This window comes from Lissotriton helveticus, chromosome 5_1 (assembly GCF_964261635.1).
Source record: "Lissotriton helveticus chromosome 5_1, aLisHel1.1, whole genome shotgun sequence".
NCBI lineage: Eukaryota > Metazoa > Chordata > Amphibia > Caudata > Salamandridae > Lissotriton > Lissotriton helveticus.
In genome coordinates this window covers 1,865,443,213-1,865,457,363 of record NC_136065.1, presented here as the reverse complement: position 1 = coordinate 1,865,457,363, position 14,151 = coordinate 1,865,443,213, and the positions used below count along the sequence as shown (strand labels likewise).

At 47.4% G+C, this 14,151-nt stretch overlaps 1 protein-coding gene across 10 annotated transcripts in view; it reads left to right on the top strand.

Annotated features, from left to right (window-relative positions):
* NBR1 (NBR1 autophagy cargo receptor) overlaps window positions 1-14,151 on the top strand; it is a 657,239-nt gene that overhangs the window by 415,950 nt on the left and 227,138 nt on the right. For all 10 annotated transcript variants that reach the window (XM_078645308.1, XM_078645311.1, XM_078645309.1 and 7 more), the window contains one exon: window positions 13,558-13,707. In XM_078645308.1, coding sequence (XP_078501434.1) covers window positions 13,558-13,707 — 150 coding nt within the window. The remainder of the gene's footprint in view (window positions 1-13,557; window positions 13,708-14,151) is intronic.

Sequence of the window (14,151 nt, the reverse complement as noted above, 5' to 3'; positions counted from 1 at the left end):
TGCTGCTGAACGTGGAAGAAATACTTCTGCACTGTGATTTCATTCATCGCAGAAATGGTAACTAATTATAACAATAATAACAACATTGTCACTCTTTTAAATGCATGAGAATAAAACAATATTTTGTTACAACCATTATTGCTGTATGTGCTTAGTTCATGTGCGCCTATGTGGCATATGCCGCTGTGCGGTCCTACAGCGATTTTCTTAACTCTCATTTGATGTTCGGTATCGGGCAGATGCCCTGCTAGACTGGGGGTGTGCTATTGGACATTATACAATCAATAGCACATTATTTAGTAATATAATAGGCGCAGCTTCAATTCTCAATGTTGCATCCAATATATTAACAAACGGCACAGAAAGTGCAAAATGTTTAAAAAACATGTTCAACATTGTGCCTATGTGGCATATATCGCTGTGTGGTCCTGCAACGAATAATGACTCGCATTTGAGGTTCCATATCGGGCAAATGCCCTACTCAACTGGGGCTGCGCTACTGTACAATATACAAAATAACACATTATATAATATTGTAATAATTACAGCTTCAATTCTCAGTGTTGCAGACAATATGTTGGTAAAAGGCGCGCACAGTGCAAAATGTTTAAATAACATGTTCGGCATTGTACATATATAATGGGAGTCCCCGGAACGGAAAACATCCGAGGAATTTATGTCAGGAAAGGTAGGGAAATGGAAGTGCAAGGTGCATATATGACATTAATGTGAACTAGTGATTGTTAAGGGAACCTCACTGTATACTCTAATAATAAAAAGTTTGAATCACCAATGATTCCACTTTTTACATGCAGGTCCACAATAGTGGTATACTGCTCATTTATAACCCAGCCGGGAAAATAATTACTCTGCATGGATGTAATACAAAGTGTTCCATTAAAAGTGAAACATAATCAAATGAAAAAAATATATAATCCAATTTAAAAATTCACATCATTTTTAAGAGGATAATTACGCTACAGCTATTCATTAGGAGGAATTTAGCAGCCTATATGTGTGGCTAATTCTTCACCACTATTAAGTCCATTGGGGACCTTGCTGTCCATTTCCAGAATGAATTTTGATTCCAGAATTCTGAGAGGTTGCTCACGGTCCCCTCCCCGTATATGTTTGGGTATTCTGTCAATACCAAAAAGAATTTGAAACTGCTATTGTTGCTGTTATGTTGTTCTGAATAGTGGCGTGCCACAGGGTAGTTATAGTCACTGTTAGAAATGGCACGTAAATGTTGTAAGATTCTTTGTTTCAGGGGGTGTTTTGTACTGCCCACGTACTGGAGCCTGCAGGGGCACTCCAGTATCTGCCACGTTTGAAGGTAACTTGAGGAGCTGCTCCTATTCGTTGATAGGGTCTGCAACTAGTAAGTCCAATGTTTTTTCATAATTTTTTTAAGTGCCCAGGAACCTTTGCTAAATTGAGTTATCATTCTTGGTGGTTTACAGACATTATTCAGGCTTTCACTGGGTCTAGTCTCACCCAATTTGAATGATAACTCATGTTGGGATCTCCCATCTATTTTGCTTTTCGCTTTCACAAGTGTCTCCACCTTGTAACCCCTTTCCCTGAAGCGAGTCATCATGATCTCTTGTTCTTTACAGAAATTGTCATCAGTATTGCAGTTACGGCGTGCCGTTAATAGCTCACCATAAGGTATGCTTTGTACTAAGGAAGCTGGAAGACGACTTCCAGCATGCAGTAGTGCATTTCCTGCCGTTGCTTTGCGAAATAGACAAGTTGTTATTTTACCTTCCTTGATCTCCACTGCTATATCTAGGAATTCGCAATACTGAGCACGTATGGTATGTGTGAATTTTAGATTTAAGTCATTGATACCAAGAATCCCTATAAACTCTTTTGCTAGGGGTTCTGGTCCGTCCCATATTAAGAAGAGATCATCAATATATCTGATCCATACAAGTATGTGATCAGTATATTTTGCCATGTCATCAATCCAGACAACATGTTCCTCCCACCAGCCCAGGAAAAGATTCGCTAGGCTGGGGGCAAAACACGTTCCCATCACGGTGCTGGTATGTTGACTGTGCACCACTTTTTAAAAAATGAAGATATTTTGGTGCAGGCAGAATAACAGCATGGTTTCTAACATGCCGTTGTGTGTGGTATGCTCGGTGTGTCTGCTTTTTAAGAAATGCATACATGCTGCCACCCCTTTGACTTGATCTATACATGTGCAAAGGGAGCACACATCTAGGCCAATCATCAGATATCCCCCACCCCATTGCACATCATGCAACCTTCGAAGGAAATCGGTGGTGTCTTTGCAATAAGAACTTAGGTTGAGTACATATTTCGATAGAAAAAGATCAAAAATATGGAGGTGTTTTCTAAGAGCCCACCATTCGAAGAAACAATTGGGCGCCCAGGTGGTCTAGTGGCGCTCTTATGGATCTTGGGTGAGAAATAGATACAGGGTATCCTTGGTTTATCAGTCCTCAAAAATTTGTATTCATCTGTGTCCAAAAGACCCTGATGGTACCATTCCCCCAATTGTCCATGATACTTTCGAATCGTCTGTTTATAGATATGCCAATTGATGATTTCATAATAGGATTCATCGGATAGTTGGCTCATTGCCTCTGCTCTGTAGTCACCCACATCCATGATGACTACATTGCCCCACTTATCGGAGAGCTTAATCACGATGAAAGAATCTTTTTCCAGCCCATTAATGGCTTCTCTCTGTTGTTTTGATAAATTGTCCCACTTCATTTTATTTGGCTTCTCTCGTCTTTTTCAAATATCAATGTGACTGCTGAATTGAACGCCTCTATATTATCATATGGAACATTGGGATTGTATCTCGATTTTAGTTTTAATCCACTGTGTTTCTGGTCATTGTTCGTGATGTTAAGTAAAAAAGTTTTTTTCCGTTGGGGGGACAATTCTTCACAAATGTCATACATTCACTTCACTCTTTCACTAATCGCAACTCCACTTGTAACCCAGGTACCGAAAGTTTGGCAAACACTTAACAAGGAAAAAACTACGTTAGTATTGAATAATATACATTTATTTTTAATTAAAAACATGAATCCAAATACAAAATCATTAAAAACACAATATACGATAAAACCACCTAATGTGGAGGATGGAGAAATGTAACTGAGACAACACACTTTGTCTTGTTATGTGGTTAATTCAGACCATTTGTTGACAACAGTGGGGAGGCTTTCCCTTCCTATACCCAATTAATCGTTGACAACTTTGAATTTTAACCCTTCTGTAATGCGTCGACGCGTTTCGGAAGCCTTACATGATTATGGCCTCCTTCTTCAGGACTATTTCAATGTCTTTCTCCACATCCAAACTGTCACTGGTTCAATAGCATCTTGGTGAGCAGTTTTTAAATAAAGCTTGTTTTTCTTGCGGTGAGACGTTTCTGTATTCCTTGCCTTCACCCAGAGCTTTATTAAAGAGACTTGGATTACGATCTTCCTATCAAAAGTCTTTACGAAGTTGCTTGTCGTTACCTTAACGACTTGTTTATCTATCTCACTCTCTTTTATCGAGTGTTCCTTTTATCGTTGCAGCTGTCACCCTCTTTACCCGTTTAAAAACAGCTTTTCATTAATGTGTATCTCTTCATCAGCCCGGGTATTCTACGATTGTGGCTTATTCAATTGACCAGCAGATTTCCCCGGGGTGTTGCAACCGCGTCCTACCGATCACGGTGGTTTTTGGCCTTTCCGTGATCGGTAGGACGCGGTCGCAACACCCCGGGGAAATCTGCTGGTCAATTGAATAAGCCACAATCGTGGAATACCCGGGCTGATGAAGAGATACACATTAATGAAAAGCTGTTTTTAAACGAGTAAAGAGGGTGACAGCTGCAACGATAAAAGGAACACTCGATAAAAGAGAGTGAGATAGATAAACAAGTCGTTGAGGTATCGACAAGCAACTTCGTAAAGACTTTTGATAGGAAGTTCGTAATCCAAGTCTCTTTAATAAAGCTGTGGGTGAAGGCAAGGAATACAGAAACGTCTCACCGCAAGAAAAACAAGCTTTATTTAAAAACTGCTCACCAAGATGCTATTGCACCGGTGACAGTTTGGATGTGGAGAAAGACATTGAAATAGTCCTGAAGAAGGAGGCCATAATCATCTAAGGCTTCCGAAACGCGTCGACGCATTACAGAAGGGTTAAAATTCAAAGTTGTCAACGATTAATTGGGTATAGGAGTGGAAAGCCTCTCCACTGTTGTCAACAAATGGTCTGAATTAACCACATAACAAGACAAAGTGTGTTGTCTCAGTTACATTTCTCCATCCTCCACATTAGGTGGTTTTATCGTATATTGTGTTTTTAATGATTTTGTATATGGATTCATGTTTTTAATTAAAAATAAATGTATATTCAATACTAACGTGGTTTTTTCCTTGTTAAGTGTTTGCCAAACTTTCGGTACATGGGTTACAAGTGGAGTTGCGATTAGTGAAAGAGTGAAGTGAATGTATGAAATTTGTGACGAATTGTCCCCCCAACGGAAAAAACCTTTTTTACTTAACAGTATACTGGAGCTCCATTTCCCCTTGGGTTATATCGAGCCCCTCTTTTTTTGTTAAAGACAATGTTCGTGATTCCACATGATTCAATCAGTATGACGTGATCACTAACTTTCTGGCTTTCATTAGTTTCCAATTCATACACGATTCTTAGAAGTTCCATGTCATGGGCTACTAAGCCTAGAGCACTGGAATTCTCATATGTGGAGTTCATGGCAGATTTTGCTCTTCTGCGTGTTTCATACATTTTCATCAGTCTGAGTTTTCAAACGTAGAGGAAAAGATCGATTCTTGTATCAGTATAATTCAATTCCTTGCTAGGGCAGAAGGATAATCCTAGGTCTAGGACTGACATCTCTGTTTCAGTTAGGGCTCTTGATGATAAGTTAACAATCGATTTGGTGGGTTGTGATCTTAACATTCCATTGGTTGTAATCAGTCTTCTGCGGTTTTTGGTCCCTCGTCCTCTTCCTCTTTTTGGACGTCTGCCTCTGGTTTGTTCCCTTGTTTGTGGTTTGTTTAGATGGCTTGGATCCTTCTTCTGTTTCAGGATCTGAAATTTGTGTAAGAAGGTCAGTGGACGTGACCCTAAAGGGACAGCAGTGTTGCGATCCTCTGAATCTGTGCTTACATCAGAGCTTGATCCAGTTGAAATTGCTCCTACTTGGTGTTCGCCAGATGTGATTCTCAAATTCTTTTGTGCCCAATCATATCTTTTTGCATAAGTTAGAATACGTCCTTCAGCATAATCCCTTTTGTCCCTCAGATTTTTGCAATGCTTCTTCTGTTTTATCGCTTCCTCATAATCTTTCAGTTTCTTTGGGAGTGTTTTCATGAATTCCTCTACTGTTTTTTCGCCTTTGATTTTCTCAAGATCTGCTTTTAATTTTGTTAATACCTTCCTTGTTGCCTCTAAATCAATTTGTGCATACTTTATAAGCATTTCCAGCATGCCCTTACATGATTTGGCCATCAATTGACCCCATTCGGTCAGTAAATCTTGATTTGGATTGTCATGAGTTAGGACAATTGATATTCTCAGTCCTCTCGGAACACGTCCGACTTCCACGTAATTAGTTAGGGAGGCCACCTCCCACCATTTATTTATCTTGCGTTTACTCAATTTCTCTACTAAGGCAAGTTTCTGTTTTGTTGTGGAATCAATTCCAGTAATGGCAGTGTTGTTGGCTGATCTCACGGTTAATACCTTTTGCTCCTCGTTGAATAATGAAATGGCTTCGGCTCTCCTCTCATTATCCCATTCCTGCATATTCAATCTGCCTCCTGACGCACACGGTTTGTGTACACCGCAACTGTCACGCTTGTTCCCAATGCCGTGTTTGTTATAAGCATCCGCCACAAGCGATATTGGCAGAGGCACGGTAATCGTTCCCCTCGAGTGATGCAGGCAGATAACAATCCCCATCCTTCGACACAGATCCACAGCGCCCACACCACTTGTGGCTCATGTAAAGCCTGCCGCAATGGTAAAAACTGTAGAGAATATAAAACCAGTACCAACCAGAGAAAGGCCATAACCCAAACTATCAATTGTAACAGTGATTTTACTGTTTACGTACTGGAATGCTCCAGTATGTGGGCAGTACAAAACTCCCCCTGAAACAAAGAATCTTACAACATTTACCTGCCATTTCTAACTATGTACATAACTACCCTGTGGCACGCCACTATTCAGAAGAACATAACAGCAACAATAGCAGTTTGCAATGCTTCGGTATTGACAGAATACCCAAACATATACGGGGAGGGGACCGTGAGAAACTTCTCAGAATTCTGAAATCAAAATTCATTCTGGAAATGGACAGCAAGGTCCCCAAAGGACTTAATAGTGGTGAAGAATTAGCCAAGGATATAGGCCGCTAAATTCCTCCTAATGAATAGCTGTAGCGTAACTATCCTCTTGAAAATGATGTGAATTTTTAAATTGGATTATATATATATATTTTTTCTTTTTTTATATTTTTTTGATTTGATTATGTTTTACTTTTAATGGAACACTTTCTATTACATCCATGCAGAGTAATTCTTTTCCCGGCTGGGTTATAAATGAGCATTATACCACAATTGTGGACCTGCATGTAAAAAGTGGAATCATTGGTGATTCCAACTTTTTATTATTAGAGTAATTTTTAAGAGACACGTTAGTATTAGGTTCCTTACCTTAGAATATCCCCAGGCGTCAGACTGGATCCGGAAACTTTTGCGTAGCAGTACCCTTGCGCGTTGGTAGGCGTCGTCTGCGGCTCCGCGTCCGTCGTCGTGGGCGCCAGGATGACGTCGTCGGAGTACTTAGACGCCGCCTCCGCGTGCTGACGTCAGTTCTTCTTTTTTCCGCGCCAGCAAGCGCAGATCTGGAAAAAGCAGTAACCCTAGTAAATTTTTGACTAACTTTTTGGATAAATTTTTGATCATTTCTCGAAGTCTTTCGACTCCGATTGGTGCCGTAGGGATGCCTGGCTTTAAGCACTGCGAGGATTGCGACCGCACGATGTCGGTCACGGATCCTCACCACCTGTGTCTAACTTGTCTAGGCGTCGACCACGACGACAAGGCCTGCTCCAACTGCCGGGCCCTCTCTTCGAAAGCCAGGCGGGAGCGGTCCCGCAGGCGACTCGAACTCCGGCAGTCGGTCCCGCGCCGCGAGAGGTCTCGGTCTGACGGGAGGTCGAGGGACAGGTCGCGGGCTCGGAGCCACCACAGTTCCGAGAGTAGGCCGCACTCCTCCGGGTCGAAGTCGTCGTCAGGTAAGAAGCACAAGAAGTCCAAGAGGCGTCATCGCTCTGCGGACTCCCCCCGACGCTCGCGCGATGCGGCCGGGGGTTCGGGTGACACCACCCACGCAGCTCCGTCGGAGTCGCAGGCGCCGCGTCCAGCTCCACACCCTCCGGTCCCTGGGCTAAACGCGACACCGGAGGAGATCGAGCGCTTCCTCATGGCCATGAGGAAATTCTCTCCTCTGACGGGCTCCGCGGCGCCTTCGGGCCTAGCGGACCCGTCTGGGGCCTCTAGCGGGTCGGGGGCTTCGGCCCCGCCGACGCCTTCGTGCCCAGCGCCGCAAGGTCCCGCAATCCCGACGCCGCCGGCGCCTTCTGGCCCGGCGCCGCAGGGTACAGCGGCCCCGGCGCCTTCGGGCCCGGCGCCGCGGGACCCCGCTAGACCTTCTTCGGGATCTGGATCGTCGCCGGTGGACCTTACGACCTCCCCGGCGTCGGACCATCAGGTGTTGCCTTCGGCGCCGTCCTCGGGCGGCGCCGTCCCCGATGCCCCCTTCGTTCCTGTTCCGACATCGGGACGGCCCCGATGGGCGCCGCTCCAGACGTCGTTTGGGGAGTTTCACTTCTATGAACAGGCCCCATTCGTTGAGAACCCTGAGTTTCAGGAGATGGGTGATGAATGGGATTGGGAGGGGTCTGAGGACCCTCTGACCCGAGAGTGTCAGTCTCATGAGGACTGGGAAGGAGACCTTGGGGAGGCCAGTGGCCTGGACACCTCTCCAGACACTGGTTTTGTCTCCCCTCCTACCGTGGCTTCGGAGGAGGGGGCAACCTACAGTGTGGTGTTGATGAGGGCTGCCAAGGCCTTGGGCCTTGAGCTCCCCGTCGCGGCCGTGAGGACTAATCTCCTCACTGAGGTCCTTAAACCGCAGTCAAGCTCGGCCGAGCCTCTGCTGCCCTTTAATGAGGCCTTGACCGGCGTTCTTCTGGGCACCTGGTCCAAGCCCGCTACGGGTTCGCCCTTAGATAGGAACGTGGCCAGACGCCACCGCCCAGCCCCGGGCGACCCATGTTTCCTGTCCACCCACCCTACTCCCGAGAGCCTGGTCATCCAGGCCTCCAATTCCCAGACTGCATTCCAGTCGGCACCGCCGGACAGGGAATCCAAGAGGTACGAGCAGTACGGCAAAAAGATCTTCTCATCCCTCAGTCTGGGACTGCGGTCTTCCAACACTGCATGCCTCTTGGGCCGCTACACCCACTCTCTGTGGGATACGGTTGCGGAAGTGCTGCCAGAGTGTCCGTTGGAGGTACGGGCCAAACTCGGCCAAGCCCTTGTGGAGGGCCGGGATGCAGCCAAATATTCTATACGGTGTGGGCTGGATACCACCGACTCACTAGGTAGAGCGATGGCAACGACGGTGGCGGTCAGACGCCACGCCTGGTTGAGGTCCGCCAACTTTTCGGCCGATGTCCAAAACACTTTGATGGACATGACGTTTGATGGCCGTTGCCTCTTTGGTGACAAGGCAGACCATGCGCTCGAGCGCTTTAAGGACTCCAGGGCTACGGCCAAGTCCTTGGGCCTCTCGGCCCCGCGCCAGCAATCGGCTGCCTTTCACTCCTTTCGTGGCCACGGAAGGGGTGTACCCACACGTGATACCAGCCATGCTCCGCTGGGTAATTCCCAACGCGGTGGCGGCCGTGGGAACCGCCGTCCCGGCGGTCGGGGACAACGGCGAGGTCAGTCCACACCTTCCCCCGCAGCATCCGCCTCAAAAACCTCCTAGTCCGTGCTTTCAGGCCCATGTGACGCCAGTGGGGGGCAGGGTTCGCCATCACCACCTCCACTTGCGCACCGTCACTTCAGACAGGTGGGTGCTGCAGATCGTCCGAAGGGGCTACTCCCTCCCCTTCGAGGCGACTCCTCCAGCCATGCCACCGCAGAACCACCGTGTATCGGGGGATCATTTGCGACTTCTGCAGGAGGAAGTTACGGCCCTCTTGGCCAAGGGGGCCATCGAGCGAGTTCCTGGGCCAGAAGTAGGGTGTGGTTGCTACTCCCACTACTTTCTGGTACCCAAGAAGGGCAAAGGGGGCCTACGCCCTATCTTGGACCTAAGGAACGTCAACGGCTTCCTCCGGAAGGAGAAGTTCAAGATTCTGACACTGGCTCTGGTCTTAGCTGCCCTGGACCCAGGAGACTGGATGGTAGCGTTGGACTTGCAGGACGCTTATTTCCACATCCCCGTCCTGCCGGCCCACCAGCGTTACCTGCGGTTCACGGTTGGCCACGAGCACTTTCAGTATACCGTGCTCCCCTTCGGCCTTACCAGCACCCCACAGGTGTTCACAAAGGTGATGGCGGTGGTCGCAGCTCATCTGCGCAGGTTAGGGGTTTCAGTCTTCCCCTACCTCGACGACTGGTTGTTGAAGGCGAGCTCGCCCCAGACAATTGTCAGCCACCTCCAGACTACGGCAGATCTCCTGCACCGGCTGGGGTTCTCCATCAATGTGCCGAAGTCACACCTGTGCCCCTCTCAGAAGCTCCTTTTCATCGGAGCGGTTCTCAACTCGGCCCGTTTTCGGGTTTGACCACCCGAGCAGCGGGTCCGGGATATTCAGGCTCTGATTCCCATCTTTCAGCCGTTATCCTGGGTCTCAGTCAGGTTGACGCTGCGGCTTCTGGGGCTGATGGCCTCCTGCATCCTGCTGGTGCATCACGCCAGGTGGCGGATGCGGGCTCTGCTGTGGGACCTGAAGTTTCAGTGGGCCCAGCATCAGGGCAACCTATCCGACCACGTCCTGATCTCGGAGGGCACTGCGAGACAACTGCAGTGGTGGCTCACGGACCGCGATTGGGTCAGCGGCAGATCCCTCTCCCTTCCCAACCGGAGCACGTAGTTGTGACGGATGCTTCCCTCCAGGGCTGGGGAGGCCACATGGGAGAGGCGGAGATCAGAGGCCTCTGGTCTCCGGCGGAGGCCCGGCTCCACATCAACCTGTTGGAGTTACGGGCGATTCGTCTAGCACTGAAAGCATTCCTCCCCTCTGTCCAGGGGAGTGTAGTGCAGGTGTTCACGGACAAAACCACCGCCATGTGGTACTGCAACAAACAGGGCGGGGTGGGGTCGTGGACCCTTTGCCAGGAGGCCCTGCGCCTCTGGCAGTGGCTGGAACGCCAGGGCGTGACCCTGGTGGCTCAACACCTGGCGGGATCTCTGAACGCCAGGGCGGACGAGCTCAGCCGTCGGTGCATGATGGATCACGAATGGCGTCTGAACTCGGACGTGGCGCAAGGCCTCTTTCAGCGATGGGGAGAGCCTTGGTTAGATCTATTCGCCACCGAAGAGAACGCGCAATATCATCTGTTCTGCGCGTTGGAATTTCCAAGGCGGCACTCGCTCGGAGACGCTTTTTGGTCGCGAGTGGAGTTGCGGTCTGTTGTACGCCTTTCCGCCTATACCACTTCTGCCCAGAGTGCTGAAGAAGATCAAGCGCGACCGGGCCCAAGTCATCCTTGTGGCTCCGGACTGGGCACGAAGGTACTGGTATCCAGAGCTACTCAGTCTGTCAGTCGATCCCCCGGTTCGTCTGCCTCTTCAGGAGGACCTTCTGTCGCAGCAGCAGGGGATGGTCCTCCACCCGAACCTGTCCAGTCTCCACCTCCATGCTTGGAGATTGAGCGGCGACAGTTGAGGCCATTTGACTTGCCTCCTGAAGTCTGTAATGTCATTCTGGCAGCCAGGCGTCCCTCCACAAGGTTGGTATACGCCTGCAGGTGGAACAGATTTGTGGCATTTTGCACAGCAAAGGCTGTGGATCCTCTTGCTGCCCCTCTTTCTGAGGTTCTTCTCTTCCTTCTTTATCTTGCCCAGCAGGGCTCTGCTCTGGGCACTATCAAGGGCTACCTTTCTGCCCTTTCAGCCTTTCTAAGGCTGCCTGATCAACCTTCTTTGTTCAAGTCCCCTATTGTAAATAGATTTCTAAAAGGCATCACACACACATTCCCTCCTGTTCCGTTTGTGATGCCTCAGTGGGACTTGAACCTGGTTCTTACGTTTTTGATGTGCGCTCCCTTTGAGCCACTTCACAACTGTCCTCTTCGCCTTCTTACTCTGAAGACTGCTTTCCTGGTTGCCATCACCTCTGCCAGGAGAGTGAGTGAGCTCCAGGCCCTTTCTTGGAATCCACCTTTCCTTTCTGTCCATCCGGACAAAGTGGTGTTGCGTACTAAGCCTTCTTTCCTGCCCAAGGTTGTCACGGCCTTCCACATCGGGCAGTCTATCACCTTGCCAACCTTCTTTCCGCTACCGCATCCCTCTAAAGAGGAAGAGCGGCTCCACCGTCTGGACCCAAAACGTGCGCTCTCATTCTACTTGGATCGCACATGCCAGTTCCGGGTGGATGACCAACTCTTTGTTGATTACGTGGGCGCTAAGAAGGGGAAAGCGGTGCACAAGAGGACCATCTCCCGGTGGATCATCTTGTGTATCCAGGCATGCTACTCCTTGGCTAGAAAGGAGCCCCCTGTTGGATTACAGGCTCATTCCACCCGAGCCACGGCGACTACAACTGCCCTGGGCCGGGGGGTGCCCTTACAGGACATCTGTCAGGCGGCTACGTGGGCATCACTGCACACGTTTGCAAGACACTACTGCCTGGACAGCCAAGTCCGGAGGGATGGCTTCTTTGTCCGTTCCGTCCTCCAGGACTTTCTGGTGTGATTATTGGTTCGCAGACCCACCACCGGGGTTGGTATTGCTGGGGTATCTATTCTAAGGTAAGGAATCTAATACTAACGTGTCTCTTTCAGATGCACAAGTTACTGTAAGAGACATTAGTTAGTATTAGATTCCTTACCGACCCACCCATCCTCCCCGTTCTGCGAACCAATATCTAGGGTTAGGGTTACCCCCTTTCAGGGCCCTAGTTCAATGGCACCAGTGTTGGTTTTTAACATGGCTCTGCGTTTCTGGCGCGGAAAAGCTGTGTCTAAGAACTGACGTCAGCACGCAGAAGCGGCGTCTAAGTACTCCGACGACGTCATCACGGCGCCCACGGCGACGGACGCGGAGCCACAGACGACGCCTACCGACGCGCAAGGGTACTGCTACGCAAAAGTTTCCGGATCCAGTCTGACGCCTGGGGATATTCTAAGGTAAGGAATCTAATACTAACTAATGTCTCTTACAGATATATCGTTACACAAGTAGTAACTTGTGATACAGTGAGGTTCCCTATACAATCACTAGTTCACATTAATGTCATATATGCACTTCCATTTCACTACCTTTCCTGACATAAATTCCTAGGATGTTTTCCGTTTCCGGGACTCCCATTATATATGTACAATGCCAAACATGTTATTTAAACATTTTGCACTGTGCGCGCCTTTTACCAACATATTGTCTGCAACAATGAGAATTGAAGCTGCGCTTATTACATTATAATATAATGTGTTATTTTGTATATTTTACAGTAGCGCAGCCCCAGTTGAGTAGGGCATTTGCCCGATATCGAACCTCGAATGCGAGTCATTAATCGTTGTAGGACCGCACAGCGGTATATGCTACATAGGCGCAATGCTGAACATGTTATTTAAACATTTTTCACTTTGTGCGCCGTTTGTTAATATATTGGCTGCAACATTGAGAATTGAAGCTGCGCCCATTATATTACTAAATAATGTGCTATTGATTGTATAATGTGCAATAGTGCCGCCCCAGTCTAGTAGGGTATCTGCCCGATACCGAACATCAAATGCGAGTTAAAAAATCGCTGTAGAACCGCACAGCGGCATATGCCACATAGGCGCACATGAACTAAGCGCATACAGCAATAATGGTTGTAACAAAATATTGTTTTATTCTCATGCATTTAAAAGAGTGACAATGTTGTTATTATTGTTATAATTAGTTACCATTTCTGCGATGAATGAAATCACAGTGCAGAAGTATTTCTTCCATGTTCAGCAGCATTGTAACCTATTTCTAGGGGAAATTGGGGAACAGGAAACAACTTGACAAAGGCTAATGCCGAAACACATCGTCCTTGGATTTTGATTGCACAATAAATTATTGTGCTGTCTCCTGGTGTGCCGCCTTTTCATTTCGAGCCATATCTGAGGTGTGGAGTGAGAAACCCTGTGATTGGTATACAGTGATGCAAATGGCATGATCTAATTGGGTTAGCAGTCTATATAAAGTTGGAAATATTGTCCATGGTAAACCCTTGGAGCTGAAGAAATAACATTTTTTGTTTTCATTTATTAGGCTCTCTGCAGACTTTATCGGACAGTTTCAGCTATAGTGTCAAAAGTGAAGAAGGACTCCAAACAAAACCCATTAATATTTTAAAAACATCAGAACCACAAGAAGAGCCCAGCACGCATTCCACAGAAGAAAATGAGTTGGTTGTATCAGGTGAGCATGAGTTGGTAATATAAAACAAGGGTAAACCGATTTCTACTTTTGAAAACTTTTCAAAGATGAGCCACAAGAATAAATTCTCCAACCAGAGAATATCCCAGGAAGGTTTCTCTTTGACCTCAGTCCTGAGAAGGTTAAAAACAAAGAGAAACTTTGAAAGAGCTCATTTCTTCTCTGCTTCATGAGCGCAGTTACGCTCAGCTCAGCCTTTTGGAGCATATTCAGAATGTTTTTTTAAAATAATTTGTTTATTAACATTGTCTAACACTGCAAGGAGAAATTTAAGGCGAGTTACTCTGTATCAATTTCAAAGTGATTCTGAGCATAGGTTTTTGCACAGATGCAATATGTAGCAAACATCAGTTCAGAATCAACAGGGGAATCACTGCACTTTAATCTTCACAGATAATATGTGGAATATATATCACCATCCACAAG